General features: G+C 54.8%; 14 protein-coding genes across 14 annotated transcripts; 7 read left to right on the top strand and 7 right to left on the bottom strand.

Moving 5' to 3' along the window:
* Nucleotides 1–1,311: 1,311 nt before the first annotated feature.
* LTR77_007005 (uncharacterized protein) lies at nucleotides 1,312–2,761 on the bottom strand (the record flags this gene model as incomplete). Its single annotated transcript, XM_064804244.1, has 3 exons — nucleotides 1,312–1,693; nucleotides 1,827–2,501; nucleotides 2,556–2,761. The coding sequence occupies 3 exons, from the start codon at nucleotides 2,759–2,761 to the stop codon at nucleotides 1,312–1,314; spliced, it is 1,263 nt and encodes a 420-aa protein (XP_064658045.1).
* A 1,103-nt stretch (nucleotides 2,762–3,864) lies between these two features.
* LTR77_007006 (uncharacterized protein) lies at nucleotides 3,865–4,866 on the top strand (the record flags this gene model as incomplete). The annotated part of the gene is made up of 1 exon (XM_064804245.1): nucleotides 3,865–4,866. One exon carries the CDS (start codon nucleotides 3,865–3,867, stop codon nucleotides 4,864–4,866), a length of 1,002 nt encoding a protein of 333 aa, XP_064658046.1.
* Nucleotides 4,867–5,383: 517 nt separating this feature from the next.
* On the bottom strand, nucleotides 5,384–6,469 carry LTR77_007007 (uncharacterized protein; the record flags this gene model as incomplete). Its single annotated transcript, XM_064804246.1, has 1 exon — nucleotides 5,384–6,469. The coding sequence occupies one exon, from the start codon at nucleotides 6,467–6,469 to the stop codon at nucleotides 5,384–5,386; it is 1,086 nt and encodes a 361-aa protein (XP_064658047.1).
* Nucleotides 6,470–6,849: 380 nt separating this feature from the next.
* On the top strand, nucleotides 6,850–7,638 carry LTR77_007008 (uncharacterized protein; the record flags this gene model as incomplete). The annotated part of the gene is made up of 2 exons (XM_064804247.1): nucleotides 6,850–7,212; nucleotides 7,285–7,638. The coding sequence occupies 2 exons, from the start codon at nucleotides 6,850–6,852 to the stop codon at nucleotides 7,636–7,638; spliced, it is 717 nt and encodes a 238-aa protein (XP_064658048.1).
* Nucleotides 7,639–8,390: 752 nt separating this feature from the next.
* Nucleotides 8,391–8,956, bottom strand: LTR77_007009 (uncharacterized protein; the record flags this gene model as incomplete). The annotated part of the gene is made up of 3 exons (XM_064804248.1): nucleotides 8,391–8,603; nucleotides 8,670–8,774; nucleotides 8,831–8,956. 3 exons carry the CDS (start codon nucleotides 8,954–8,956, stop codon nucleotides 8,391–8,393), a joined length of 444 nt encoding a protein of 147 aa, XP_064658049.1.
* A 399-nt stretch (nucleotides 8,957–9,355) lies between these two features.
* On the top strand, nucleotides 9,356–10,647 carry LTR77_007010 (uncharacterized protein; the record flags this gene model as incomplete). Its single annotated transcript, XM_064804249.1, has 2 exons — nucleotides 9,356–9,855; nucleotides 9,909–10,647. The coding sequence occupies 2 exons, from the start codon at nucleotides 9,356–9,358 to the stop codon at nucleotides 10,645–10,647; spliced, it is 1,239 nt and encodes a 412-aa protein (XP_064658050.1).
* Nucleotides 10,648–11,318: 671 nt separating this feature from the next.
* LTR77_007011 (uncharacterized protein) lies at nucleotides 11,319–12,875 on the top strand (the record flags this gene model as incomplete). Its single annotated transcript, XM_064804250.1, has 2 exons — nucleotides 11,319–11,471; nucleotides 11,520–12,875. 2 exons carry the CDS (start codon nucleotides 11,319–11,321, stop codon nucleotides 12,873–12,875), a joined length of 1,509 nt encoding a protein of 502 aa, XP_064658051.1.
* Nucleotides 12,876–13,345: 470 nt separating this feature from the next.
* DCG1 (dal80p-controlled protein) lies at nucleotides 13,346–14,156 on the top strand (the record flags this gene model as incomplete). The annotated part of the gene is made up of 2 exons (XM_064804251.1): nucleotides 13,346–13,456; nucleotides 13,518–14,156. The coding sequence occupies 2 exons, from the start codon at nucleotides 13,346–13,348 to the stop codon at nucleotides 14,154–14,156; spliced, it is 750 nt and encodes a 249-aa protein (XP_064658052.1).
* Nucleotides 14,157–14,313: 157 nt separating this feature from the next.
* Nucleotides 14,314–17,615, bottom strand: LTR77_007013 (uncharacterized protein; the record flags this gene model as incomplete). The annotated part of the gene is made up of 3 exons (XM_064804252.1): nucleotides 14,314–17,185; nucleotides 17,244–17,341; nucleotides 17,433–17,615. The coding sequence occupies 3 exons, from the start codon at nucleotides 17,613–17,615 to the stop codon at nucleotides 14,314–14,316; spliced, it is 3,153 nt and encodes a 1,050-aa protein (XP_064658053.1).
* A 466-nt stretch (nucleotides 17,616–18,081) lies between these two features.
* On the bottom strand, nucleotides 18,082–19,359 carry LTR77_007014 (uncharacterized protein; the record flags this gene model as incomplete). Its single annotated transcript, XM_064804253.1, has 1 exon — nucleotides 18,082–19,359. One exon carries the CDS (start codon nucleotides 19,357–19,359, stop codon nucleotides 18,082–18,084), a length of 1,278 nt encoding a protein of 425 aa, XP_064658054.1.
* A 309-nt stretch (nucleotides 19,360–19,668) lies between these two features.
* On the bottom strand, nucleotides 19,669–20,364 carry LTR77_007015 (uncharacterized protein; the record flags this gene model as incomplete). The annotated part of the gene is made up of 1 exon (XM_064804254.1): nucleotides 19,669–20,364. The coding sequence occupies one exon, from the start codon at nucleotides 20,362–20,364 to the stop codon at nucleotides 19,669–19,671; it is 696 nt and encodes a 231-aa protein (XP_064658055.1).
* Nucleotides 20,365–20,805: 441 nt separating this feature from the next.
* Nucleotides 20,806–21,498, top strand: LTR77_007016 (uncharacterized protein; the record flags this gene model as incomplete). Its single annotated transcript, XM_064804255.1, has 1 exon — nucleotides 20,806–21,498. One exon carries the CDS (start codon nucleotides 20,806–20,808, stop codon nucleotides 21,496–21,498), a length of 693 nt encoding a protein of 230 aa, XP_064658056.1.
* Nucleotides 21,499–21,918: 420 nt separating this feature from the next.
* Nucleotides 21,919–24,710, bottom strand: LTR77_007017 (uncharacterized protein; the record flags this gene model as incomplete). Its single annotated transcript, XM_064804256.1, has 2 exons — nucleotides 21,919–24,504; nucleotides 24,558–24,710. 2 exons carry the CDS (start codon nucleotides 24,708–24,710, stop codon nucleotides 21,919–21,921), a joined length of 2,739 nt encoding a protein of 912 aa, XP_064658057.1.
* A 271-nt stretch (nucleotides 24,711–24,981) lies between these two features.
* LTR77_007018 (uncharacterized protein) lies at nucleotides 24,982–25,917 on the top strand (the record flags this gene model as incomplete). Its single annotated transcript, XM_064804257.1, has 1 exon — nucleotides 24,982–25,917. The coding sequence occupies one exon, from the start codon at nucleotides 24,982–24,984 to the stop codon at nucleotides 25,915–25,917; it is 936 nt and encodes a 311-aa protein (XP_064658058.1).
* Nucleotides 25,918–26,062: the final 145 nt, after the last annotated feature.

Genomic DNA, 26,062 nt, shown 5'->3' on the forward strand with positions numbered 1-26,062 from the left:
CCATCCGGCTTGCCAGCATGTGATGAACTTCGCGAGAGCGTCGGATTTGCTGCGGTCGGTGATGTCGCTAGCTGATATGTTTGGGAGTAGATGTGGCCATCGCTCTGCGAGCAAAACAACACCTTCAGAAGAGAGCACGATCCTATCACGGTCTCCAGGCAGGAATGGCTCTGGTGCAGAGGTGGTATCGAAAGCGAAGCCTCCCATGACGGCGTACCAGCTGTGCACGTCTGTCCAAGGGGACTTCAGACTTTCCGTATCCCGGAACCTGGGTGGCGGCCTTTTGTTGATATCTGCCAGGAGGTCTCCGGGCTCGAGAAGAAGAAACAGGCGAAGCTTGTGTTGCGGAAGGCGAAACCATTGTCCTATCCAGAGCTTTTTGACCAAGCAGCGTAAGCCGTCGTTCCATGGCACCGGCTTAGCGGCAGGAAAGAAGTGTTGCCTGCTGTGGATTTCAACCATTTTCTTCGTCAATCGCTTCACTTCACGCCTTTGCTGCCACGCATTGAAAGCGACAATTTCAGGTGCCAGCAGGCCCATCATGAGCCAGCCCGTCTTCCGCCAGAATTGCGAGTTTCGCTTCCCGTGTTCCGGAATGTTGAGATGTACAGCAGTCCAGACACAAAGGAACATGGTAAATAGAGAGGTGGACAGGACAGTGTAGGTCCCACGCACTAGGGGCTCGGGGTGCCATGATGCTGGCGGTAAGGTCGTCTCGTTGCCGAATGGGCTGAACATGGTACTTGCTTTGGGCTCGATAACTTTTCTAGTTCACTTGTGAGGAGGGGAGGATGCCCTGTAGATTAGATATGTGACCGCGACTGAGCAAGGCTGAGCAGACACATCAGGAGATCGGTTGCAGCTCGAGGCTGGGCAGGCTTCAACAGATGCATGTTTCGATCGATGTATCGATGTACTTCCAGCAGTAATGCACCATGCTTGAGCTACTGCACATGCACCATGACACCTGAGCCTCGTTGGTTATGCACAGAGTACTCGAGCAGATCTGTGAAAAGTCCATGAGCTGTTCGTCGTGTTGTGGTGGAAGAGCGCCCGAAATAGTAACGACAGCAGCAGGGATGGGGGCGAAGGCCCGTGGCGTCGGAGGCGGCAGTAGTGCGTGCAGGGGTGTCAAGGGTGTCTGCAACAGCAGTCCTCTTCTCAATGAACATGTGCTCACCAGGAACTCCGTACGCACACCTTCAGGACAACTGCAAAAGAATTCGGGCTGGCAGTCTCGAACCATCTCACGGATATCGAACATCGCTGTCAGGCTTTGAAGCTGCTCAATGATTGCCAGTATCTTCTCTATCAACTCGAGAACTGTATCGTCACCAAGCTCTGCGCTGGCAACTTGAGCTTCACACAGCCCTTCTTCATCGCAGGCAGCGGACTGATTTCGGCCCAGTCCTCAGCATCGGTCGTCTGCACGACTCTCACAGGCCTCGCGCCCTTCGCGGGCGGCTGAAGCTTCAGGTTCGAAGCGTGAGTATGGTTGTTCACGAAGAGAACACTCCACGTATGCCCCTTTTTGGACGCAATGGCGTTGATCCCGGATGGTAGCTGTGCTTGCGGAACATCGTAGCGGACGCTGCCCGGTCGGTGGAAGTAGGCAAAGTGCTTCAGCATGAACGCCCGCTTGGTGGTATACAGATTGTAGTCATGCGTCTTGTTGTAGTTGCCGTCAATGTACCTAGAGTGGTGGGTAGAAGGGTCAGCAGGTGTCTCGACAGCCGGAACATTGATTAAAAGGTCTCAGAGCGGCTCGCAGTCTTTGGAAATTGAACGTATCTCAGAGAGGCGTTCCATCCATCGATTTGACTTACACCAGGCCTGAGTTGTAGCCAGCCGTGTTGTTGATGGCAGTTGCACACTTCGGTCCATCTATCTTTGGCGAGCACGGCAAGTTCGTGACCGCAGTCCACCAATCGAAGCTTTCTGCTTGTACGATGGTAAGGTATTGCCATACATATCTTGCCACGATGAGAGCATTCTTCATGGTTGGATCGTATTGAGCTCCGAATACATCAGAGCCGGAGCCGGATCTCGTGCTGCAGCATGTCTCCGTGAACTTCACCGGTGGAAGTCTCTCACCTTCGGTCAAGTTCTGGATCGACTGGTAGTACTCCGAGAGAGCCGCGTCGTCAGGATAGTCGTAGTTATGTACGGCTAAAGTCGACATGTAAGGAGCTGCTTGAGGCAGCCAGACTGGGTCTTCCGGAAAAGCTTGTGTCGTGACCTGGCTCGTCTCGTCGGCCATGATATCCACGTGCGCAGCATCAGACTTGTCCAGGGCGCTGCGGATAGATTGCACGACGTTTGCCCGTAATGCTGGAGCTACCGCCATGCCTTCTTGCCCGCAGTCTGCTCGGTTGTTGTCCGGTTCATTCATCGGGCTGATGTACTTGATGTCGATGCCGTTGTTCGACCAATGCGAAAGAACGGCGCTGATGTATTGTGAGAACTCTGGGACCTTCGGCTTGGTCATGTTCCAACCGCAGCTAGGAGTTTGATCAGCTGTGTTGCTGCCGGAAAAAATTGCTTCGTCCACTCACGATGCCCCATTCCCAGCAATATGCGATGGCGCCGCGTTGATGAAGAAAGTGATGTACGGCACAGCATACTTCTGTGCCTTTTTCAGGAACGAAATGCCTGCGTGATCTCGGCTCCAGTCATAAGTGCCGTTGCGAAGGAGGAATGACTCTACCCGGCTGCCGTTGGTGACGACTTGCTGCGTATCATCTCCGCCGTCGCCGCCCATGTTGTAACGGTATGAGGACAAGTAGATGCCATCATCGGAGAACAGGAACTCGGCGAGCTTCTGCTGTACCTTTTTTGGGAAATGTATCAGGTCGTTTGGCCACCTGCTTGCGGTCAACAAGGTACTGAATTGAGGAGCACCAGTGACCTACCAAGCACCGGACGCACCAAAGGACGTCAGGGTTTGCCTTGGGGTCGAATCAATCTTGACTGTGCTCCATCAGCTCAAAGTGCCTTGGGAAGGGAGCCGCCTTGCTCTGCCCACCATTCACTACATCAGCGGCAGCACACGTAGTAGCCAGTGCCACTAAGCCCACGCTCCTCAGCATTCTCATGTTGATGACAGATAGACAGCTTTTGAAAGAAAGGAAGAGTAGGTGAAGGTGAGTGGACAATCAACGAAAGGTGAGGATGCCAGTAGGAGAGGCTACATTGTTATACATTACATGTTTCGCGTGAGCCGACGCTTCGAGCCACGCACCATTGGAGGAAGAATGGATGAATTCAGATAGACTTTGGTGGAGAAATGGTGTCGAGGTTGTTTGTTGTTGCGGAGTCGACATCGGAAGGTGGAGGTGTCGGATGAGGTCTAGAGATGAGGTTGACTCAGCACCGCCACCCCTGTCTTGCTGTTCGTCGACGATGACTCTCGGCTCTGTCTCGTGACACGACGCCTCGTCGTACGGCGGGAAGATGCGCTGGACACACGCTGTGCCGCAATCGCATTGCTGCCTGCCACAGGCTCAGGACGGTATTCACCACCAAAGGTTTGTGTCTTGTGGCACGACACCAGGCTCTAGTCACTTGCATTGAATGCTGTTTGAGATGTCTCTTGCCACATATCAGGAGTTCTTGCGCCATGGTCAGTTCGTTCCTCCTAGCATCCTCACAAACATGTCGTCAACATCCCGAGACTCTGGCACAAAGCACCTTCTCGACCTCAACTACGATGTGCTTTACGAGATATGCCGTACTCTTCATGCACTCGACGGATCAACGTCTGCTGGCGACAGCGAATCTCAACACTCTCTGCTTCTGAACTTCTGCTCAACCTGTCAACATATACGCCATGTCGGCGGCCCTCTTTTGTTTCGCAAGCCGAAGATGCTGACGGACTGCCATGACGGTGTAAGCAAACTGCCTAGCATAGATCCGTGGCTCACCTATGTGGGTGAATCACCTTTCTTCATGCAATACATGCGCACTCTTCGGATCAAGATGTTCCTACTCCTGGATCGGGATGCTGCGCGGCTTGCCAAAGCCTTGAAGGGAGCCGCTGCGCTGAAGGAGCTGGAGATCATCACTCCCCAAAGCAGAGAGAACAATCAGATGGCCCTCAGGAAGACGTTTCGCAGCTGTCGCCTTCCGACATTGAGATCTTTGGTCGTCTCCGCAGGCCTTGAAGACTTTGTTGGTTTCCTCGATGTATCCGACTCACTCGAGATCTGGAATGAGGCCGGCTATTCATGCCTCTCGACAGACATGCTGCAGACATTTGTCATCGAAGGACATCTTCGGACCATCACTCAGCTCTGGCTTGGTGAGACGACGCCGTGGTCTCCACTGCTGTTACAAACCCTCAGCAAGCACCTGCCTCACTTGAAAGTACTTGGGGTGGTGTGTGGAGGACCACCTGGATACTCGTACGAGGCTTTATTCCAGCAGTCGGACCTGTTCCCTCTGTTAGAGCGGCTCATACTCTCACCTGTCAACGAGATTGGGTTACGCCGTTACCCTCAAAGTTGTTCGAATGGCTGCAACAAGCCCGACGAGCGACTCAGGAAGAAGAAATTTTGCTATGATTGCCTTCCTGGCGCAGTCGACTACGCAGGTCAGGTGGCGTTCTATGCCCTTCCAAGGTTGCGAACAGTAGAGTTTCAGAAACAAGGCAGGCTTACCCAAGTCCACCATGACACCGGAGACCTGAGACGCGTGGACATAGACGTCAGATACCAGGAGAAGGCCACACTGGCTCGACTGCATTGCTCCCGAGACCACAATGGCAGCGTCTCAGCGACGAGTGCGGAGCCGGCAGACCGTCCAGTCGTGCAAGGTCAGAGGGTCTACAATCTCTTTCAGATCGAACGAGCTCGATCAAGAGATTGACCATGTTACTACCGATCAGTCCACCTGCCGATATTGTTTTGCTGGATGCCTGCTTCTCACGTACGACCCTCCGACGTCTGATAAGAACGCTTTCCACATCAAGACGCCATGAGTACCTACATTGAACAGGACTCCTCTTCTCTCCAACTCCAACATATCGTACCTGTCGATACTATTGATGTTCGGGGGATGTGGCCTTTTGTGGCCGCGAACATCGACCAGCGCCTCATCCACCCACGTCTGCATGACATCGACCACCGTGTTTGGGCTGCCTACTGCTCCGAGATGTTGTCTTCCGCATGATTCCCTATCTTGTGCGAGCTATTCGCTGCTCCGCAGAAACCAATGTCGGGATCATTGTGACTATCTGGCGCACCAGGTTCAAGAGGAGCTTCGTGGGTAATGCGAAGCCCACTGGGGCTTCCACTCTTCAGGGTACAAGTCAAACAGTAAGAATGAATCTGAGCTCTGTTGGTTGATCTATCTTTATCTTTATCTCAGATATCTCCTTGATCTGTTACGCCTGTTTCCGCGCAGACACGCACCACGCATACGCAGCATCCCACCATCCGAAGAAAGGCGCATACGCTCCCGTACCAGTCTTGTGATGGTGCGCATGCGACCTCGCTCCCGCACCGCACCCGGCCGGCAAGATCTTATCGTAGCCCCAGTCCAGATCCATCCCAGAGTGTATCTCGATCAAGAGATATACGAAGATCGGCACGAACAGCGTCCTCGTAACGACGTGAGACCCGATGATGTTCAGCGAGAAGTTCGCCAGCATCACGAGCGACAGCCTCTCCGCGATGGACAGGCGGTTGGTGATCTGAGGATGAATCTCCGCATGAGTGTGGTGTGGGTTGTGAAGACGACTCAGGGCGCCGATCTTGTGGAAAGCCAGATGCGTGGCAAAGAAGACGAAGTCGTAGATGAAGAAGGCTGTCATGAGTTCCAGTGCGAGTCTTTGTGAGGTCGGGGGCACAGGCGGTAGGGCTCGCTCGAGCTGGAGAGGAGAGGAGAGGCTGAAGTTATGGACCGACGGCAGGAGGAAGCTCGGAGAGATGTTGCCAGCGGGCTGGTGGCGGCTCGAGCTGTTCGAGTGCAGTATGTATGTGCCGCCGGTACGTGCGATCACAGGCTCGTAGTTTCCAGTTCGTCTGATGTCGTTGATGGGTACGTCGGCGAACTTTTTTATCATGATAAGGTCAAGGCAAAAGAGAGGCGCGACATAGATGAACATCTCATAGAATCTGTGCCAGGGCCGTTGCATTTTCGGTAGCCGTGGACGAGGCTTGTGAAGGTCCTGCGTTGAGCCTCGCACATCGATCCGAAGTTGAGGGTTGTGGCCGAACTTGTATGTGAACAAAGGCTCGATGGTGGCGTAGCTGAGGATCGTGAGGACCGTTTCGAATCCAGAGAAGCGGTAGAAATCTGAGGTGTACAGAAGGGCGTAGACTCGATCAAGGAATGGCTGGTAGAGTGTCGGCAAGCAGATTGCTGTGAGTAACAAGGCTCCCAGAAGGCATCTTGGTAGTAGCGCTGAGGATCTGTCTCGAACAACTTGTGCCCGTTGGGCCTGACCGTCGGGTGGTGTCTTGATCATGTCGTGCAAGTAATGAAGTCCTTGGTGGTTGCCACAATGGATCCGGCGGACGCGGACTCCTCGTAAGGTTGTAATCAAGGCTCAGTCAATGGAGTAGATGCAGGTCTTCACCCTACTACTGGTACTCTCACGGAGTCAGACGGGCAGAATATGGACCAGTCTGTCGTTTTCGTTTAGCAGAGCGAGTTGTGAACGAAGGAGGGCGATGACGTTCTCGACGTCGACGCCGCGGGATCCCGACCTTGACCACAACGGCGAAGAAAGGGACATTCTGACCATGCCGTGCTGAAGAAAGTGTAGGCCAAAGTACTTTACTTTCGACTTGTCATCGGTCAGGGAGATTAGAGAAATGGATGGCTGCGATCCTTAACACCGCCATCATGGCCACGCCAGAGATGAAGACTTTACTTGGATCCCTCATATTCTACCCGGCCGTCTACTTCGCCATTCTTCCCGCCAGACCGTCCAGCCTGCACATAGCACGAGCACGAGAAAGCATCTCGATCTTCCACTGTGGACTGCAGACCGTTCTAGCTGCCATCTGCTTGCGTAGCAACGCCAAAGGCCTTGAATCTCCAGCTTCACACGGAAACGTACAGGTTCCTCGCGGAGACGTGCCCATCATCACTACGAATTCAGCATTCGGGAACTGCATCACTGCGCTTGAAACTGGCTATCTCCTCCAAGACTCTGCCGTGCTGCTACATGCCTACTGGAGACGCAATGGAACACAAGGGAAACAAGTCAGAGGGTTGAATGTCCTGCACCTAGGCATACACCATGCTATCCTTGGCTCTCTCTTGCTGATTCTCCAGCACTACATTGCGCAGGGCCGTGAGAAGGGCATACTGGTCATCGTGGCTTTGCACTTGATGAATGCGTCATCTGTACCCGGTACATTGCGGTGGTTCCTGCTCAACTTCAAACCCCATCGCAGACGCCTCATCAACGGGATGACAGTGTTATACCTGGCATCATTCGCCGTCTTCCGTGTCGGGCTGATCTTCTGGATCATCAAGGTTTTTGCAACACAGCAAAGAGTATCCTTCTTGGTTGGCGTCTCGAGGCTCAAGCTTCCGTGCAAGGCTGGTACTGGGCTCATCACGATGGTGAATGTGTGGTGGCTGCTCAGCGGCCTCCAGAAGTTCTCCGCCCGTGCTATGAGATGAGGTACGAGGGGGCAGGACCGAAGTCAGAGAAGAGTTGTGGGCGTAATATGCGTTGGTATTGTGCGATCATTCAGGCCTTGTCTTGACTGTCTCTGCTCGCTTTGCAAGAACGCCACGCAGGTACCAGGATCTTTGCACAATGCCCACCGAGACCAATACGCCCATCGTCCAGCAGAGACTACCAACATACTGCGGCCAAACAAACATCGCAGAGAAGATAAGTCCGCTCTCGAAACCTTCAATCAGCGCAGGCTTCATCGTGACGCTAGTCAACTCTGCGTCTTCACGCTTCGCCACGAGAGCCGCGCAATAGAACAGTACGAAGTTGTTGACGTGGAATGTCGCTTCGACAAAAGCCACACCGAGCCAGAGATGGTTCGGCGCGGCGGAATGGCCGTATCGCTTGGACTGGCCATACGCAACAGCGATAGGGATTACCGAGTAGATGATGAAGTCGGATAACAGGTCATAGAACGCACCCAAGTCGGAGCTGACCTTCGTCCGTCGGGCCAGCGCGCCATCGATGCAGTCAAGCGCACGATTGGCCAGCCAGAGAGCCAAGCTCACAAAAGTTGTGTCTTGCCATGTCGCCGCAGTACAAGCGAGAGCTCCACAGACAAAGCCGATAAGCGTGATTTGGTCCGGAGTTATGAAATTTGGTATAAGCGGGACCAGGGGCTCGAACAAGCTGTCCTTGACGGACCGCAGCTGTATGTCGAGCATTGTGAATCGCGGCAGCAGCTTCGGACTTGCTACAGCGAAGATGGTTGTGCGGATCCCTCGGTAAGCTGCAGAGGGATGTCGTTCTGCTCGGCACTTGAGAGAAGCGACTTCAAGAATGCTTCGTGGTCTTTAGACACAGTGTTCAGGGCTTGAGAGTCGAGAAGCAGCTTCAAGGGCCCTTCGTTTGCTCGAGCAAGGACGACAGGATAGCGGAGGCTGTCGCGGCTCATGAAGGCCTTGAGCTAGAGGGAAGGCCGTCTTAGCTTCGATACAACATCAACTACCATTGCACAGCCAGCGAGACTCACCTCGTCAGTAACCTCGTCCTGGTGCAGTTGCTCGATATTTGCGTTGATGCGGGCCTTGGCCTCCTTCCACTGTGTTGATTCGTTCAAGCGTAAGCCTCCGTGAGTCTGATTTCACACAGTCAGCAGGTACTCGATGCTGGTAGAATCGCGAGAATGCTGACCAGGTCGCAAGCGGCGCAGGCAGAATCGCAGTCCGCAGATGTGTTGATCTTGCGATAGGCGTAGCCGAGTTTGCCCAAGACAGAAGCCTTTGCGTTGTACAGGATGTAAATGGTAGGTACAGACATGTCGGAAATTGATGATGATGCTTTGTGGTTGAGTTGGAGGAGTGGTTGTCGGACTGCCGGAGATCCACTTACAGTCGGCGCGTTTTATATCCCACTGAGCCAGTGTGTTGCAGGTGTTCTCCCGCGGAAACAACCCTGACAGTGGCTCTGACGACGGATGAAGAAATCGATATCTGTCATCGAAACGAGAACGAGTAGAAGACGGCTGTTTGAATGGTGGAACGAGAACGAAACCTGCATAGCCTAACCAAAAGGAGACGACATGAGTACTTGGCGACAATGGCGGCCAGAGCATCCCGCCGGCTCTTTGATGTGTTATTTGATTCTTGTCTACATATTGTCCCTCGCTGTGCGAAGGAGAGATCGAAACTTTTTCAATACTGTTGCTTTAAGACGACCATGGACACGGACGAGAAAAGACATTCACGTATCTCTTCCCAGGCCAATAGCCCAGCAACACAACGTCATCGATCTACCGCAAGATCAAAGTTACGAGCCGCACACATCCTGTTAATGATAGTCCTCCTCCTACTGAACTACTTCATCGCACAGTACGACAAATTCGTCCTTTCGTACTTCCAAGCGGAGGTCATTGAATCCCTGGGGCTCACCTCAACACAATATGGCTTGCTCTCTGGCTACGCCACAGGCATCATTTCGGCGCTCACTGCGATTCCGATTGCATTTCTAGCAGACTGGTCTGGGAGAAGAGTATGGACTCTCACAGCTGCAGCATTGTGGTGGAATGCTTGTGTGATTTGTCAAGGATACTCGAAAAATTTCTGGCAGCTCTTCTTGGCCAGGCTGGCGATGAGTATTGGCCAGTCGCCCGTGGAAGCATTGAGTATTAGCGTGATAAGCGATCTGGTGCCAGTGAGGTGGCTTTTTCTGGCAGAGAGGTACGATACCTTCGCAGCCTTCGCGGCATTACACAAAGCTAAACGTCGGGCAGCATTCTGTACGTTGGCGTTTACATCGGAGAAGCAGTGAGTGCGCAGATCGCTACAGCCTTCTTGAAGACCGATACGCCATGGAATGTGGCGCTGAGAGCGATCGGGATCGTTGGTCTGGTCCTGATCGTCATGCTGCGTCTTGTGGTGCGGGAGCCACCACGAACGAACCTTGTCGCTCAACTCGATGAAGAGAGCGACGACGAAGATCGTGCTGAGAGGAAGAGCGGATGGAGGGCGTTGCTTGTGGCTTCAGTGACGCAAGTCGTCCGTATGAAGTCCTTCTGGATCCTTACACTGTCTGCTGGAGCACGACAGTTTTCTGGCAACGTCTTTGGCTGGTACATGCCTGCATACCTGTCGTCGAGGTATGCCTCCAAAGCCAATCTGCTCTCCAACTACGGCATCATAGTCGGCGTGGTAGGGACGGTGGCGGTTGTCCTGGGCGGCGTCGTCTGCTCGGCGACACCAAGAAGACCGGCAATGGCGTTGTACATCACCGCAATCGGCGGCATGATCTCTGCCGTGTTTGTGATCTGCATGGTATTCTCCCGAGAAGCAGGCGGTAGTGAGGATGCTGGAGTCCGAGTCGTCTACGGATGCATGAGTGCAGCGTACCTTACGGCAGAGCTCTGGCTGGGAGCCTTTGCATCCCTCCTCGCACTGCTGTTGCCACCACGGATCAAGACTGTCTGCTTGTCCCTCTACACATGCACCATCATCTTGATATATTCATCGTAAGAACACTGCTGGTAACGTCTTTGAGAACCTGCTGACACACGGTAGCGCACCCCAAATCATCGGTATCAAACCCATGGGCAAATCCCTACCATGTCTGAGACACTTACTGACCCTTCTGTTTGTAGGCCTCGCCTTGCGGAACTACGAGGTTGGCAGCGAAGCATACATCGAAGCCACTCGTGACATCCTAGCTGCTTTGATTCCGGTCGGGTATTGGGTCGCAGGTGTAGGTTTCTTGCTTGCCATACCAGCCGTTCGACGTGACATTGCAGCCCGTCAGGGGCAAAATGAGCAGAGCGGCGGGCGCGTCAGCAAGCGGCGTGTAATAGCATTTGGGTGCTTCGTGGCGTTTTTAAGTAGCTTGACGATTGCGCTGTTGGTCACGAGCCTGGTGGTCCTGTAGATACAACCAACGCGATGAAAATGCCAATGTTCTTGTTGTGATGGTAGGAAGGAGGAGAGCGGGAGAGCGCGTACAGCACTGACCGGTGGAGCTTGGGAAAGATGGCTCGTGCGTCTCGAGACCAAACGTATATAGCCATCGTCTTGTCCTTTGGCCCGACTTTCACTTCATCTCTCCGTTTGACAGTCCTTTTAGCAGCCGACACGTCGTTGATAGCCCGTCCGCCATGGAGCTTTCGATGGGAAACAGCTGAGCGGAATTCACTGTCATGGCGTCTAGAATCACGCAAAGCCTCACCTTTCATCAATCACCAGGATCGTTCATCTTCGATCGCTCGCAATGGCCCGATTCTGATGATACAACGCGAGCTGAGCGTATCCCGCCTGTGGTCACCGCAGAGATCTTGAACCGTAATGTTCATGTAAGTAGTCCAAAGAATCGCCACCAGCATCTGCTCACCTCACGGCAGATAGTCTCATCCTACCGACTCTGCAAAGCCATATTGACCTGTAATGAAACGAGTGGTGCCCGCGAAGCTGAGCCCAGTAGTGGAGATGCCCGACTTGATGGTCAGAAGCTTCCACCAGATACCTTCACTGCAGGTCCAGCATACGAACAGCTGATGGCCGCGTTCTTCCCTCCGCCGGACATACTGCTACAGGATGGAAAATCCCACCACGAGAGCAAAAACAAATGGAAGACATCGTTTGCTGGCTTGATCGAAAATTGCATTCCGCACGTTGAGATTCTCACAAGACAGGCCCTCAACCTACAAATTGGTCCATTCCCACGAGACCGACCTTTCGACCTGTATGAAGCACTGAAAGATTTTGCATGGGACCTATTACTCGGCGTTTTCCTTGGTCTGCGCCGTGATACGAACAAAAAGAACTTCGGCGAGATAGTGAGCCGCCAAGAAGATCTTCTCCGCGGCCAATTTTCCCTGTTCCCAGTCGCTCTAAGTGTGCCGTTCTGGTCTTCCGCCAGGAGTCGTGGTCTGAAGGCGGTGCGTAATCTTGGACCGGCTATGCGGAAACACTTAAACCATCAGTGGGAAAGATCCCAACAGCCTAGCGAAAGTGGGCAATCATGTCCATTCGCGCATGGAATCAAGGCTGGCTCATCTGGCTTGAGCGAAGAAGAGATCGTCTCTCATACCCGCCTCTTCACAAGCAGCATCGCCAATAAGGCTTTAGCATCCCTCCTCACGGCTTATTTCATGAACATGTTCTTGTGGAGAGATTCAGAGCATCAACACGATGAAGGATCTCTTGCAAGTCTGGTGGCGAGCCAAGCGGATCCCGACACCCGGCACTCTATGCTATCGAGCATCCTACTCGAAACTGCCAGACTCAGCCCGCCTGTCGTGGGCGTAATGCGGCGCAGCATGGAGACTGTCAAGCTTGAGCAAGATATGGCGCCGGACGAATCGAGCTCCCACACCATCCCCGCAGGCCACGATGCGTGGCTTTACTTTGTCGCAGCAAACCGAGACCCATCAGTGTTCAAGGATCCTGGAGAATTTCGATGGGATAGATTCATGTCTGGCGAAACTTCCCAGGATCTCGGTCTGGCATTTGGAGCGGGGTGCAAAACGTGCCTTGGTGCAGACCTGACTCACCAGATCTGTATCACGGTGATGCATACACTACTGGACTGTGGCTTGAAGATAGAAGGGAGGGTGGAGGAAGCGGGCGTGAAGCAGTGGCTGGGGTGGGACCGGAGCCCAAGTCCAGAAGCAATGGCTCGCGATCTCAAACAGCTACCATGTCAAAAACCAAGGCGGCCAGTGATGGTCACATTATGCCGTAACTCGATGGAGTAACGATGCTGTGTTTTGCGAGACAATGACCTTACGCCAATGGCAACGCAAGCGGTGGAGTGCTACTCCAAACCTTTGGTTCACATGTTTTGAGGGATCCGGTCTAAAAGGGAGAACACCTAAGAGGGCTGGTTGTAGCGGAAGAGAGAGTACCGTCTCGAAGCTCGTCGTGGTCGCGTGTAGTCAGCCCTTGACTGGTGATATCTCGGGTAGGATGGTGAAGTCTTCTGCAAAGCCTCGTAGTTTCAAATGCCGCGCCATCCGAGCCTCTTCATAAGTCTCGAGCACGTGAACGGATCCAAGTAGTCTCGGAAAGAGCACAGCGAGGGAAGCAGAGGTACAAAGGTGACAACTCGGAAGCATTCCTAAGCCGACACCGCTTCACATTACAAAGAATTTTCACGGTAGACACAGTAGACGTATTCGATGCTCGAGCAACTGTAGCAGTATTTTCGAGACACAGACGACACACAATGGCACAAAACGACAAAGCCACCTGCTCACTCCTGATCATTCAGCCGAACACCACTGTCTCAATGACAGAAGGCCTCAAACCCCTGGTCAACAGCCTGAGCTTTGATACAGTGAGCCTCTTTCTCCCACAACGATTTCATCATTCCCCATCGCTTACCGGAAGTGCAGTAGACCATGTACACCTACTTCACCGCCCCCTCCGGCGTCCCAAGTATCAACAACGAAGACGATGCCGCCGTCTCCGCCAAAGCCTGTCTCCCAGCTCTCAAGGAGAAGCTAAACGACTACGACGGCTTTCTGGTGTGCTGCTACTCCCAGCACCCGCTGGTGGGTCAGCTACGCAGCGAGATCGCCAAACTTGGATTCCACGGAAAAGCAGTAACGGGCATCTTCGAAGCCTCAGTAGCGACATGTCTCCAGTCCACCGATCTCAAGGCCAAGTTCGGAATCGTCTCGACCGGCGCGCAATGGACTGAGATTCTCGGTCATGCTGTGTCAGAGTTGTTGGGAGTGGCAGGAAGTACGAGGTATGCGGGCACGGAGACGACAGGGCTGAATGCTGATGAGCTGCACTCGACGCCGAAGGCGGAAGTAGATAGGCGAATGAAGGAGGCTACGAAGCGATTGGTGGGCAAGGGCGATGTCCAGGCGATCTGTCTGGGCTGCGCGGGAATGGCTGGCATGGATGAGGTAGTGAGGGAGGGGTGTCTTGAGGCTTTGGGAGAGGAAAAAGGAAGGAGGGTCAAGATTGTAGATGGTGTTGTGAGTGGTGTTGTCTTCCTTGAGGGTGCGTTGAGGTCAGGATTGTGAGGCCATAAACAGTTTGATGGTGTGAGATTCATGTAGGTGCGTTAAGCCTCGCCATTGCCTCGCGACATCTCCTACCCAACATCCAATCATTGAAGCAGATCCCATTGCAATCCCATGTATTGCAACAATAACGCTGTCCGACTCGAGTCCAGTCCCCCTATGAGTGCCCCGGGACCTCTTGTTGTTGCCCAACATATCCGTTCGCTGCCATCTGCTCCGGTGCAGATGGCGCCTGTGCTAAAGTGCTGTCGTTACCCACAACTGGTGACCTCTTCACTGGCACACTTCCCGGGCCAGTCGCCTGGGCTTGGTCCTGCATCTGCTGAGTCGGACTCAACGCAAAGGGAGGCATGATGGCGCTAGCATCGACTCCCGTTTGCGGACTGCTGGCTGGCACAGGGACAGCACGCTGATCAGCGGAAGAGGGTCGACCATGGGATGCGCCGTGCAACATGGTTTCGGGCAGAGGTGCTGCAGCTGGACTCTGGTCGTGTTTTTGCGGGATGACCTTGCTTGTTTCAGGCCACGGGCCAGACATACCGTCCGCCGCCACAGCGTTAGCGTTTGAGCCTGCCGGGCTGGGATGCGCTTGAGCAGTCTGTGGTGACGCAAGTGGAGGTACCACGGGCGTTTGTTGGTGTGGTGTAGCATGAGAGGGTCCGTAGCCGTTGGACGAAGGAGAACGGAATGCTTGTGGTGCAGTTGGTGTCTGGTTTGCTTGGAACGAAGGCCGTCGTTGTTGGTATTGCGGTTGATCTTGATGCGGTTGCGCCGGGTGCGGTTGAGGTGAGATTTTGACCGGCGACGGCGCATATTGCTGGGGCTGCGCTGGGCGAGGAGGAAAGGTCGCACTTGGGCTTCGTGACGTGACATTGTGAGGTTGGACAGCCTGCGGCTGAGAGGGCGATGGCGTGTATCCTTGCGGAGCCTGGTACATCTGCTGTCCATGTGAAGGCTGGCGTGGACGTGGTTGTAGCTGTGGCTGAGGCGATGTGCCTGGTCGTCCGTTCATCTGCATCGCCTGTTGATGTGCTCCGTTAGGATGCTGCCCCTGAGAGCCAGGTCTTTGCAGGTGGGGAGCCGGTTGCATCTGTGGCTGGGGTGCATATCCATTGACCTGCGGTTGGTAGTAGTGGTATTGCATCTGGGGAGGCCGGTTCAACGGGCTCATGTCAGGACTGCTGCTATTCATCTGCGGGGCCTGGTACGTTGGGCCCTGATGCTGATAGCCTGGATGGCCGCCCGCACCAGATACAGCATTTTGGTGCATCGCTTGGTGGTGCTGCTGATGTTGGAAGGGCGATCCGTATCCATTGGCCATGTGAGGCGGTGGCGACCCGGCGTACTCAGACGAAGACGGTCTGTGTGGTGGTGGGAAATGGCTGCCTTGCCACGGCTGCTGTGGAGGCGATACCTGTTGGGCACGTGGTGCGAAGTTGCCCACCGGAGGATACCGGCTGCCAGGCGGCCCTTGCGCTTGACCGTAGGGCGACAGACTTGGCCCGTTGTTCATTTGGCCGTAAGGATGACCGTGTTGGAAAGGCGGTTGGTATTGCGGCTCATGCACGCGGTCAAGCTGCCTTGCAATGTGATCTGGCAGGCTACCCTTTGGCGTACCGTTGGGCGTTTGAGAGCTTGTCGGCCGACTAGCACTCTTCTTCTCAGCCGGGCTGCTGCTCTGACGATTCTTTCCCAGCTTGAGGGGTGCAATCTTCGGCTTCTTGGCATCCTCTTCCTTCTGGTTGCACCTCGCACAGATGAAGTGGAAGTTGGGATCCTCAGCCTGCTCTGGCTCAATGCCATGGCATTTGCTGTGCTGCCAGACATTGCACTTCTCGCAAGCAAGGCTGTGAGCGCCGTCATCGAAGTTGTCGCCGTACTTGTGGCATTTGACGCAGTCAAAGTACCAGTTGTCCTCTTCTTGCGCAAGCCTTTCCAGCTCCTGCTTGTGGCGCTCCCTCTCTGACTTGTTCTGACGGTTGGAGACGCGCTTTGGACCCTCGGGCTCGGCGACATCATTGGCAGGATCTTGTGAAGATGCACGAGTCGCGTCCTCTTCCAGCTTCGCGAGCTGCTCTTCGTGCAGGATACGCTTCATCTCCCGCTCCTTCAGCCGCTGCTCGCGAGTCTGCCGACGTGACTCATGCCCTTCCTCAGCCCGCTTCAGCCTCTCCTGCTCCTCATGAGCCTCCCGCAAGTCCCGCTTCCGCTTCTCCTCAGCGTCGCGCTTCTCTTGCTCTTCTTGCTCGCGCTCCTGCTTGGCAGCCAGCCGACCCGAGCGCTTCGCCGTCGCCATCTGAGCCTGCACCTCCATCTTCCTGAGCTCCGCCAACTTCTGCTGTTGAAGTCTTTCGTTCCGCTCTTCCATGACGGGAATGATGCTCTCTTCGACCATCTTGCGGAGGTGCTTCTCGTTGGGATCTCGTGATCGAAAGATGGTGGCCAGGAAGTCGTTGTAGTCATCCAGGGTGACGGCGATACACCGCCAGGTCTTGTTCGTGAAGCCGTAGCCAGCCTCCTCGTCAACCTCGCTGGTGTCTTCGTTTGTCGCGCCGGCCTCCGTGTCTTCCTGAACTTCATCCTTCACGCCTTCTGGGACTTCCTCCATCTCCTCGTCCTCCGACTCTTCGACCTTCCGACGCTTGCTCGACCGTGTACCTCTGCTTCTACCTTTCTTCGGCGCAGCTTTGCTCTTAGCCTTCGGCTTGGGTGGAGGCGAGGGAGGCGCCAGTGGTATGTCCGCGCGTCGGTACAGGCGGTTGTCGTCGAGCACGAAATATGCCCTGTCCTCCTTGTCCCAGCCAAGAGGCTCCATGCGCCAATCGAGGGGCTCGGAGTCTGCTGGCATCAAGCCCCTCAACCTCTCCGTGTTGACCAGAGTCCATGTGCTGAGCTGATGTAGTACGCGCACTCTTGTGAAGGCGTCTAGGTCGTTGAACCTGACTGCCGTTTCATCATCACCAAAGGGATTTCGCTGAGGTGCCTTGGCGAGGTATTGGCGGCGGGTGTACTCGTCGAATAGTTCGAGGCTAAGGAGAGTCAGTACGGCAGAGAATTAATAGCGACCGTCACATCGTCTCGACTTACTTGAGAGGCTTGTGACTTGAGACCTGTTTGAGCAGTTGGAGCCCGATTTGCGCCAGTTTGGGGGAGGGTTCGGACATGAGGCATTCGCTTTCAAGATTCTGCAGCCATCGCGAAGTCATCAGCAACCATCCCATCACCACGTGTCGTATCCTTCTCGGGCATGTGACAGGGTGAATGGAAGAGACGTACCTCGATCTCGAACTTGTCGTCGATTTTGAGCGCATCGCCGAACATGTAGATGTACTGCATGAGCGCCGCAAACTCCCACATGTTCCGCAGCTTCTCCAGCGTCTCGACATCTTCCGGCGCGACAGCAGGCTCGGTGGGGACGTCGAGCTGGGCCTCGTCGGCGGTGCGCTTGTAGCGCGGCATGCTGAGGGTGAGGCTGCCGATCTAGGGGGTGATGAGGCGCGTGGAGGTGTCGTTGAGAAGGCGGCGACGCGTATTTGTGGGATATGTCCGTCGAGAAGTGGTGAGGTTGTCGTACAGCAAGGGCGCGGCGAGATCTGGTGGTGGTAATGTGGACGTGTGAAGTTGACAAACGCCCGTCGGCTTTCGACAACTTGAGGATCGGCCAAGCTTTTCGATCGAAACCTTAATCCGCGGGAGGCTCCGAAGGTGTGGCTGATCGCGGTTGCGCCTCGCTCCAGTCCAAGAGCAATACCACCATCTACATGTACACATGCATGTAATGTACATGATCAAGGAGTGACATCGCCATGCTATAAAGGTACTCACGGGGAGACTATACCGTCAAGGAAACAGCTCAGGAGACCAGGAAACGCTCTTCAAGTCCCGGCAAGCGAACAAACAATGGATCACGCACTGTATCAGAACACTACAGCTTCCACCCCCTCCTCTTAGCAAGCATAGTCTCTTGCCTGACCGCGAGGTCAGCTATGATTTCTTCGCTGCCACCGCCAACAACCATCATGCGCAAGTCTCTGCTGATCTGCTCCACCACGGCACCAGGTCCACCTCGCTGGTAGCCAGCACCCCCCAGCACTTGCTGAGCTTCTCGATTCGCCATCTCCAGGATTCTACCGCCTTGTACCTTCGCCAGTGCGATCCGTCCAGCGATATCTGGGTCTTGCCATCCCTTCGGCGACTGCTGCACAGCGTATGCAATCTGTTCCAACCACGCCCAGTGCGACTCCAGGTACCGTGCGAGCGTGGCAAACTTGCTGGAGATGATTTGATTCGAGATGAGCTTCTTCCCGAACGTCTCCCGCTTGTTGGCGTACTCGAATGCGACGTTCAAGCACGTCCGAGCCGTGCGGTTGCAGCCGACTGCCATAATGTACCGCTCGCGGTTAAAGTTTACCATTATTGTCTTAAATCCTTCGCCTTCCCGTCCAATGAGGTTCTCTGCTAGGACTTTGACATCGTCCAGCTCGATGAATGAGGCACCGCCGCCTTCTTGGCCGCTATTGGGGATGCGACGATGGGTCAGACCCTTTGAGTTCATGGGGATGACAAGGACGGAGACGCCGCCCATGCTGGCACCGCCGGTACGAACGGCCGTCGTCATATGCGTGGCCCAGGGGGCGCCGGTGATCCACTTCTTGTAACCGTTGACGACGTAGAACTTGCCATCATCGGACTTCCGAGCAGTTGTCTGGATGTTCGCTACATCTGAGCCTCCTGTAGGCTCGGTAATGCCGAGACAGAAGCTGGTTGTCCAATCAAAAAGTCCTGGCAGCCATTGCCGCTTCTGCTGCTCGGTGCCATGGTGTATGATGGGCGGAATACCAATCACACTTGCGCCTGCCAAGCTGGAACCGATACCTCCATCGATCCGTGAACCCTCGTCCGTCGAGACCAGCAGATGGAAGACATCAAGCTCGTTTACTGGAATCCCGGCGGGATCTGGTATGTGCTTCGGCCTGTACTCTGGCGGGACGTCTGCGAACGCAAACCCCGACTGCGCCCATCGAAGTGCCTCTTCTCGTGGCGCTTCGCCTTTGGCGGCCCAGTCAAGAGCGTACGGCACGACATATTTATCGTTGTACTCTCGGAGAGCATCCCGAATCCGTCTATGAGAGTCGTTGTAATAAGGCGATGCTATGCCGTGCGACCATGCGGGCTCGCCCCATGGGGATGTGTTGATTGGCATCAATAAATTTGCGAGAGTGTTCTCCGAGAAGTTGGGAGGTGGTCAAGGGAGGAAGCACGACACAAATGCCTACATACTCTTACCGTTGGCTCAATCTCTCCTCTTTAGCTGTGAATGAGAAAGGCAACAAACGATAGAGCTAGCGATGGCATGCCTGCATCGCGAAGAAGAGGGACAGCGAGCCGAGGCAGTTGTTGGTGTGACGTCCCGCCAGTTTCGGGCTTACGTACTCTCTTTCAATCAGACATGGACTTTTATTTGTTCCATCCATCCTACCTACCTGGTACATGTACTCAAGTATTGTTCTCCTCAGCTGTAAGCGTCCTGGAACTGCTTCAAAGCCTTGACCTGCTTCCTTTCTTGATCAAAATTGCTGGGATCAAGCCATGCCTCAAAAGCCCTCTTCCGTGCCGGCCACTCCTTGTCGAGAATGGAGAACCAGGCCGTGTCACGGTTCCGGCCTTTCACGATCATGTGCTGGCGAAAGACGCCCTCGAAAGTGAAGCCAAGTCTCCCAGCAGCTCCTCGTGATGCAGCATTGTTTGCGTCGCACTTCCACTCCAGCCGTCGGTAGCCGTTCTCAAAGGCCTTGTTGGCCAGAAGGTAGAACACTTCCGTCGCCTGCGGCGTCTTCTGCAGAGAGGGCGAGTACATGATGTGGCCAATCTCTATCACTCGGTTCTTTGGGTCGATGCGAAGGTAAGATAGCTGGCCGACGAGCTTCGAGGTCTCCTTGTCGACAATGGCGTGAAATTGCGGATCTTTGCCGTTGGATAGGTGCGTGATGTGCGAGCGGAAGGCGTCGAGATCGTTGAAAGGGCCATACCCCATGTAGTCGTATAGTGAAGGATGCTCTTCGCCTCCTATCGTTGGAAAGAGCCCATCGGCATGCTCTTGTTTTAGTGGGAGAAGCTCAACGAGGCTTCCAGCGATCTTCTCATGTGGTGGAAAGATGCAGTCGGTACTCAAGTCGACCGGGTCACCTTGTGGTCGGTCGGTGTCCATGTCTTTTTTAATGATACCATTTCGAAGAGAAAGAATTTGAAGAGTCACTTCTCGAAATGCCATGCTGCATGACATAGTGTGGCGGCGCTAGCGGCGATGCCTTCTTCAAACGCAGTGCAGGCAACAATCAACATTGATGAATGATATCTCTCGACCATCGATGTCCGATCGATTGACAAGCTGGTGGATGACAGCGACGGTTTTAGTGGTGAGTCGCCTCTTCTCCTCTTTCCACTCACGTAGGGAGTAATCGATCGGCCGCTTGGACGGCGGCTTCTACGGTCTTGCTGTCGAGAACGTCACATTCCGCCTTGAGTGATCTGTCAATTCCAGAGTGCAGCGCCGCCACTGCAGCGGGAGAGAACCAGCTAACCACGTTGTTGTAGGTGCGGAGATCATACAGTCATGCGAGCCGGCCATTGACCACAGAGTGTTGGAACGATGAGCAACACGCACATATCCTGGGCTCGACACTGTCTTGCGAAGCAAGCACTTATTGCCAGCGCTGCATATCCACAACGACACGGCGGCTACACAGGAAACTCCAGCTTTCTCGACCTTACGCCAGATACACGGAACCAAATCTACGAGCTGGTGTATCGTCACCACAGCCGCATCGGTCAACAGATCACAGTCAGCGGAGAGAAGGGAGCGCGAGGAGTCCCGTCAGCACTCTCTCGAACTTGCACTCAAGTGCGATCGGAAACTCTACCATACTTTATCGATCGGGCTACCGTCCTTCTCGTTGCTGATGGCCCTTCCAATCTGAAAGCATATGAAGACTGGGTCGACTTCATTCCCGACTACGCCATCAAGATGATTCGAGTTGTCCGGATCAAACATGCACATCCAACAACTGGCGCAACGCAGAACATCCTGGTAGCACGTCCTTCTGACCCGCGATGCTTCATCATCTTCGAGTTGAACCTCAACGCTGGCAGTACGCGGCATGTCACGTACTGGGGTCAGGGGAGCCAGGGCTGTCGGCTGTGCGTTTCCAATGAGGAGGGACGCCCGGTACAGCTTGTGTCGCGCATAGGGGCATTGCTAAGAGCCATGGATAGCGAAGGCAGAGTGACCACTTTGGGCTTGAGGCAGGTGTTCGAGGCGCTGGCGCCACTACTTGGTTCATGATGCATTGCGGGTGATCTCAGCTTCCTCCAGAGCAGCAAAGACTTCACGCAGCGGACTGTCGCCCCTTGAGATGTTCTGCAGCCTCTCGAAGCGCCCTGAAACCTCCGTCCGATGTCGTCGGACTTGGGGGTCAGACACACCAGTTTTCGGCCAATCCTTTTGTTCCAGTATTAGCAAGCTGGAGAGCAGTGAGTCGTTCCGCTGGTCGTCCGTTGCGTGTCACTGACCTGTCCTTCGCAGGGGAGAGTGAGCAAAAGACGAAATTGGTCAAGATGCCAGGAGTAACAATGCAACAAGTGACGTCGGCTAGTCAGTCCCTGGCTGAAACAGCCAGGCAGTTGAGCACTGTTGATGAAGCGTTCACGATCAAGTGGAATGTTCTAAGTGCGTGGTGGACATGATAGTTTCCAAGGTGGCTGCCTACGTCAGCTCCTCATAGCCTTCATCATCCCACCCCAGCGAAGCATACAGAGATACTTCGCCGACTGCAGCCTCTCCGCCCTCATTCCTGGGCTTGATGTCTCCAGTCCCCTTGAACGGCGATGCTAGATCAAGCCGCTGGTGGTCAGTAGGACGTACAGGAGTAGCCGCCAACACCGCTTTCTGTTGTCTTGGTGTCTCGTTCGCCGTCTCAGGCAGCTTGAGCACCGGATTTGGCTTAGAAGGTGTCGACTGCACCACCATAGCCGTCCGTCTCGCGATTGGTGAGTCCAGCGTCCCGGTGCCAGGCTGCGTAGCAAGGCCTTTCGGCATGAATTTGGCAAAGCCTCGAGATGGTGTCTCCTCGACGCCGATACTTCTCGGAGCGTCAAGCCGTCGTTGTCGGTGGCCTGTTTGAGGAACCGCAAAGGCAGAAGGGACTTGCAGGTCGGTGGATGATGCGGGCCGTGAAGCTCGAACGCGAGCTGAGGAGGAGGGTACCACTGATGCCGATGATGGCGGACGCGAGGAAGGTGGCATTTTAAGGATGACCGCTGTGTCCGGCTTCTGCCGTTTCCGTAAGCTTGACGGCGTGGCAGCCACCTTTGCGCTCTGCAAGCCCTCTTCATGAGACATGAGGAGGGGCCTGCCAACCTTCTCAGATTCGGCTTTTCTTCCACGTTGGCGTGGCACTGATCCCTTGGCCATGGCTTTGGCAAAGCTCTGATCCGCACTGTCAGCCACCTCTTTGACAGCAAGCGCGCGGTTCGGCTTCTTGATGCCTTCGACGGCTTCCTTGATCGCCCTGTCGCTCTCAGCTTTACGCCGAAGTTTGGTTTCGCTGGCTTGGGACATGGCGGAAAGGTCGATCAATCGAGGCTTCGAGTTCATCCGCTCCAAAGGGTTGACGCGGGGCCGCCGCTGAGGGTTGGCCGGTTCCGCTACGCTGTGGAGTGGTACGGATGCCAAGGGAGGTGTCTCGCTGGGTTCTCGCTTGATGCGGGAGAAGGCGTCGGTGTCAGTGGCTGAGCGATTGAGCGATGGTGGATGCCTGACACTGCGGTTGAGAGTATCCGTCAATACTCGTGCAAGGGGCTGGCGAGGTTTCTTCTCTGGGCGGGCAGCCGGATCGCCAGGCTTTTGTGACGTGCTTGAGCTGCGCTTGGGTGGTGTCTGCGCGCCCGGCCCACCAAGCTTTTTGTTGACCAGCGTCGCATGCTGTGGGATGCGTGGAATGAAGAAGGGTAGGACAACTTCAATGCAGAAGTTTTTGAGGAAGTCGTTACTTCCTGCAGCTGCTGAACCGTTGCCTGTCTGTGGTGCCGTAGGAGAGATGCCTTCCAGTGAATGCCAGATGCAGAGCTTGTCGAGAAGATTTTCGAGCAGGGCAGGTAGGTCCTGTTTCTTCTTGGGCTTTGTAGGCGCCTTTTCTGCGGCGAGTTGCAGTTCCGTCTGTTGCGACTCGTCGTCCTGAACCTCATCCGGGAAGGCTGGCTGACATGCTTCTGTTGAGAGAGCGGATGAGGCTTCAAGCGATAGTACCTCCAGAACTAGGACGACTTGCAGAAACGTTTCTCGGATGCGGAGCCTCGTTAGACGTGCTCGCAATCCAGCGTCTGTATTTTCGGTGTTGGCGGCTGTATCATCGGCGCGCCACCACCGCTCGACGTAGTCCTGCTCGTCAGCAAACAGCCCAGCTTTGCTCCGCTTAGCTTTCCACTTCCTCTTCCTCTTCCGTTTCGTCAAGTCTGCCGCGCTCTCCGAATGCTGGGCAGGCAGAGCTTTCACCAGCTCAGCAATTCTCTCTTTGTACTTCTTGTCAAGCACAGATGACGTGAGGGTGCTCGATCGAAGAAAGTCTGCCAAATGCGTAAATTTCGCAGTAGGAGTTTGCGACGAAAAAGCGGCCCTCGCTCGCGACAGCGGTCCTTTGGTGAAGTAGGCCAGCGTTGTGCGCTCGAGGTACAGTGTCTCCATGTAGTGCTTCGCAAGGTCCTGGAATAGTTCGTCTGGCGACAAAGCTGTCTTTGAAGACTGTGGTAAGTTCGCATCCATATCCTCCGGCGGCTGGATAGGTGAAAGTGCTTCGGTGGGTGCTACGGAAACAGTCGGTCCATGCTTGGGCGGCGCATCCATCACTCTCTGCATAGCCGAGACTGGCAATACAGGTCTGCCAGCTCTTCTACCGCTGACTTGTGGCATCTCCACAGCAGCACAGGTCCACCATGGCGCGCTCCTTCCCACTGGAGCGACCGCCCGCCGTTTCGTCATGTTGTGGCTTGTGGAGACTGACTTCACGTTCTGCAGAATCTCTTCCTCCGTCACCCACACCTGCAATCTGCACAGCGCATACGTTCGGGATTGCACGCGCTCAACCGCGTACAGTCTGCTCTCCTTATCCTCCTGCGCCAAAAGCACTGTTGCGTCGCCTCCATGCTCATGACTGGCTTCGAGCGGTTGGATATGCGCGGAGAACAGTCTGCTGCCGGGATGTGCAGTGTCGAGGTATGCGAGGGGAAGCTGGGCGCGGGAGAGTAGGCAGATGGGCGTGTACGACTTTGGCTTCACAAATGGGTCGGCAGGGTCCTGGAGGTGTCAGTCTGTCGTTTCGAGCGGACAGGGTATTCGGCTGTACACACTCTGATGGTGAAGGGGCGGGTGTCCAACTCTGTCTCGTCTGTCTCGTCTGTCTTGTCTGTCTCGTCTGTCTCGTCTCTCTTTCTCTTCGCGGGAATGGATGCGGTGTCTGATGCTGTTGGAAAGGATGCATTGCTGGGGCTATCAATGAACATGTTCGTGCTATCGTAAGGATGTCATCGTCCGGCCGTAATCATAAACATAAATCGTGTCACTTGAATGAACTTTGTTACTGTGAAGAGAAGAGGTCCATTGAAGATCGGCGGTTGTACGCGCCGACGCGTCGCGGAGAAACCGATGCCGAGGCATTCCGCAAGAGGAAGGGGGAGACATGACCCTATCATATCTATATCATCTAGTGTATCGAACATCGAACATACTACGTCCCCTACAAGTATTACTCCATCACCTAGAGACCTAAAAACAATGACATCTCCAACGCTCCTCACTCTCCCGCTCGAGCTCCGCCACGTGATATATTCCTTCTTCATCCATCCGCAGCCAATATCTCACCCAATCCCATCCGTCGGCATCACCTCTGTCTCGCATTACCCTCCGCCTCTGTCGCTCCTGTTGGTAAACTCTCAGATTACATCGGAAGTACGGGACTACTTCTACGCCACCGCGACCTGGAAACTCATCTTCAGTCATGCCTTCAACTTCTTTCGCGTCGACCCGGACTTGCGAGGCCTGGAACACTGGCCGGGTCTGCGGAGGCTGAGGAAAGTGGAGGTGGTCTTCTACTGCGATATCCTTCTCTTCGATCCTTGGGATGGCGGCTCACGGTTCAGTGGCCATAATTCCTCCAGTCGTCCATCGGGTAAGAAACGGATCGAGGAGGAAGTCGGCAGGAAGGCCAAGCGAGCAGTGGATGTTTTACTGCGGGCGGACGACTTGAGGCTGGTGATAGTTAGCTGGATCGATACCACGGCACTTCCGCTCGCCGAGTGGGAGGGAGGGCACGCGGCGATGCTGGATCCGTTGAGCAGATTGGTGGCGAAAGCGGATTTCAAAGTCGGGAGCGTGATCATGGGCAGAGGGACGGCGGCAGAGGTGGACGGCGGGCGGACTGCGTTTGCCAGCATTCTGCACAGCGTATTGTTTGCAGATGGAGGGGAGACCAGGCCATCAAGACTGCTTCTAGACGGTACAGCTGAGAATGGCAGTGAAAGAGCAGGCGGCTCTCATTCTTCTTCTCATGAGCAACCTGCTCAGCTGCGCCTTCTCGCCTTCGATTCTCGACAGGATCGCAGACTTCACGCCACCATGGTGCAGAGTGCGTCTCCTCAGTCACGCTGCAATTCGGTGCAGTGCAAGGCGTTCACAGGAACCGCCGGATGGGACATTGCGGAGCCAACTTAGGCTTTGCAAACATGGGGCATGCAGGTGGGACTCGGCTCAGAATTAGCTGTCATATACAACTGTACAGCAGCATGCTTGACCTATACACTTCAGGCTTCTGATATTGAAAACCCGTCCATCAAACGCTCGCTGTATGCCCATGCTG

This window comes from Saxophila tyrrhenica, assembly GCF_035928015.1.
Source record: "Saxophila tyrrhenica strain CCFEE 5935 chromosome Unknown scaffold_10, whole genome shotgun sequence".
In the NCBI taxonomy this organism is placed as follows: Eukaryota; Fungi; Ascomycota; class Dothideomycetes; order Mycosphaerellales; family Extremaceae; genus Saxophila; species Saxophila tyrrhenica.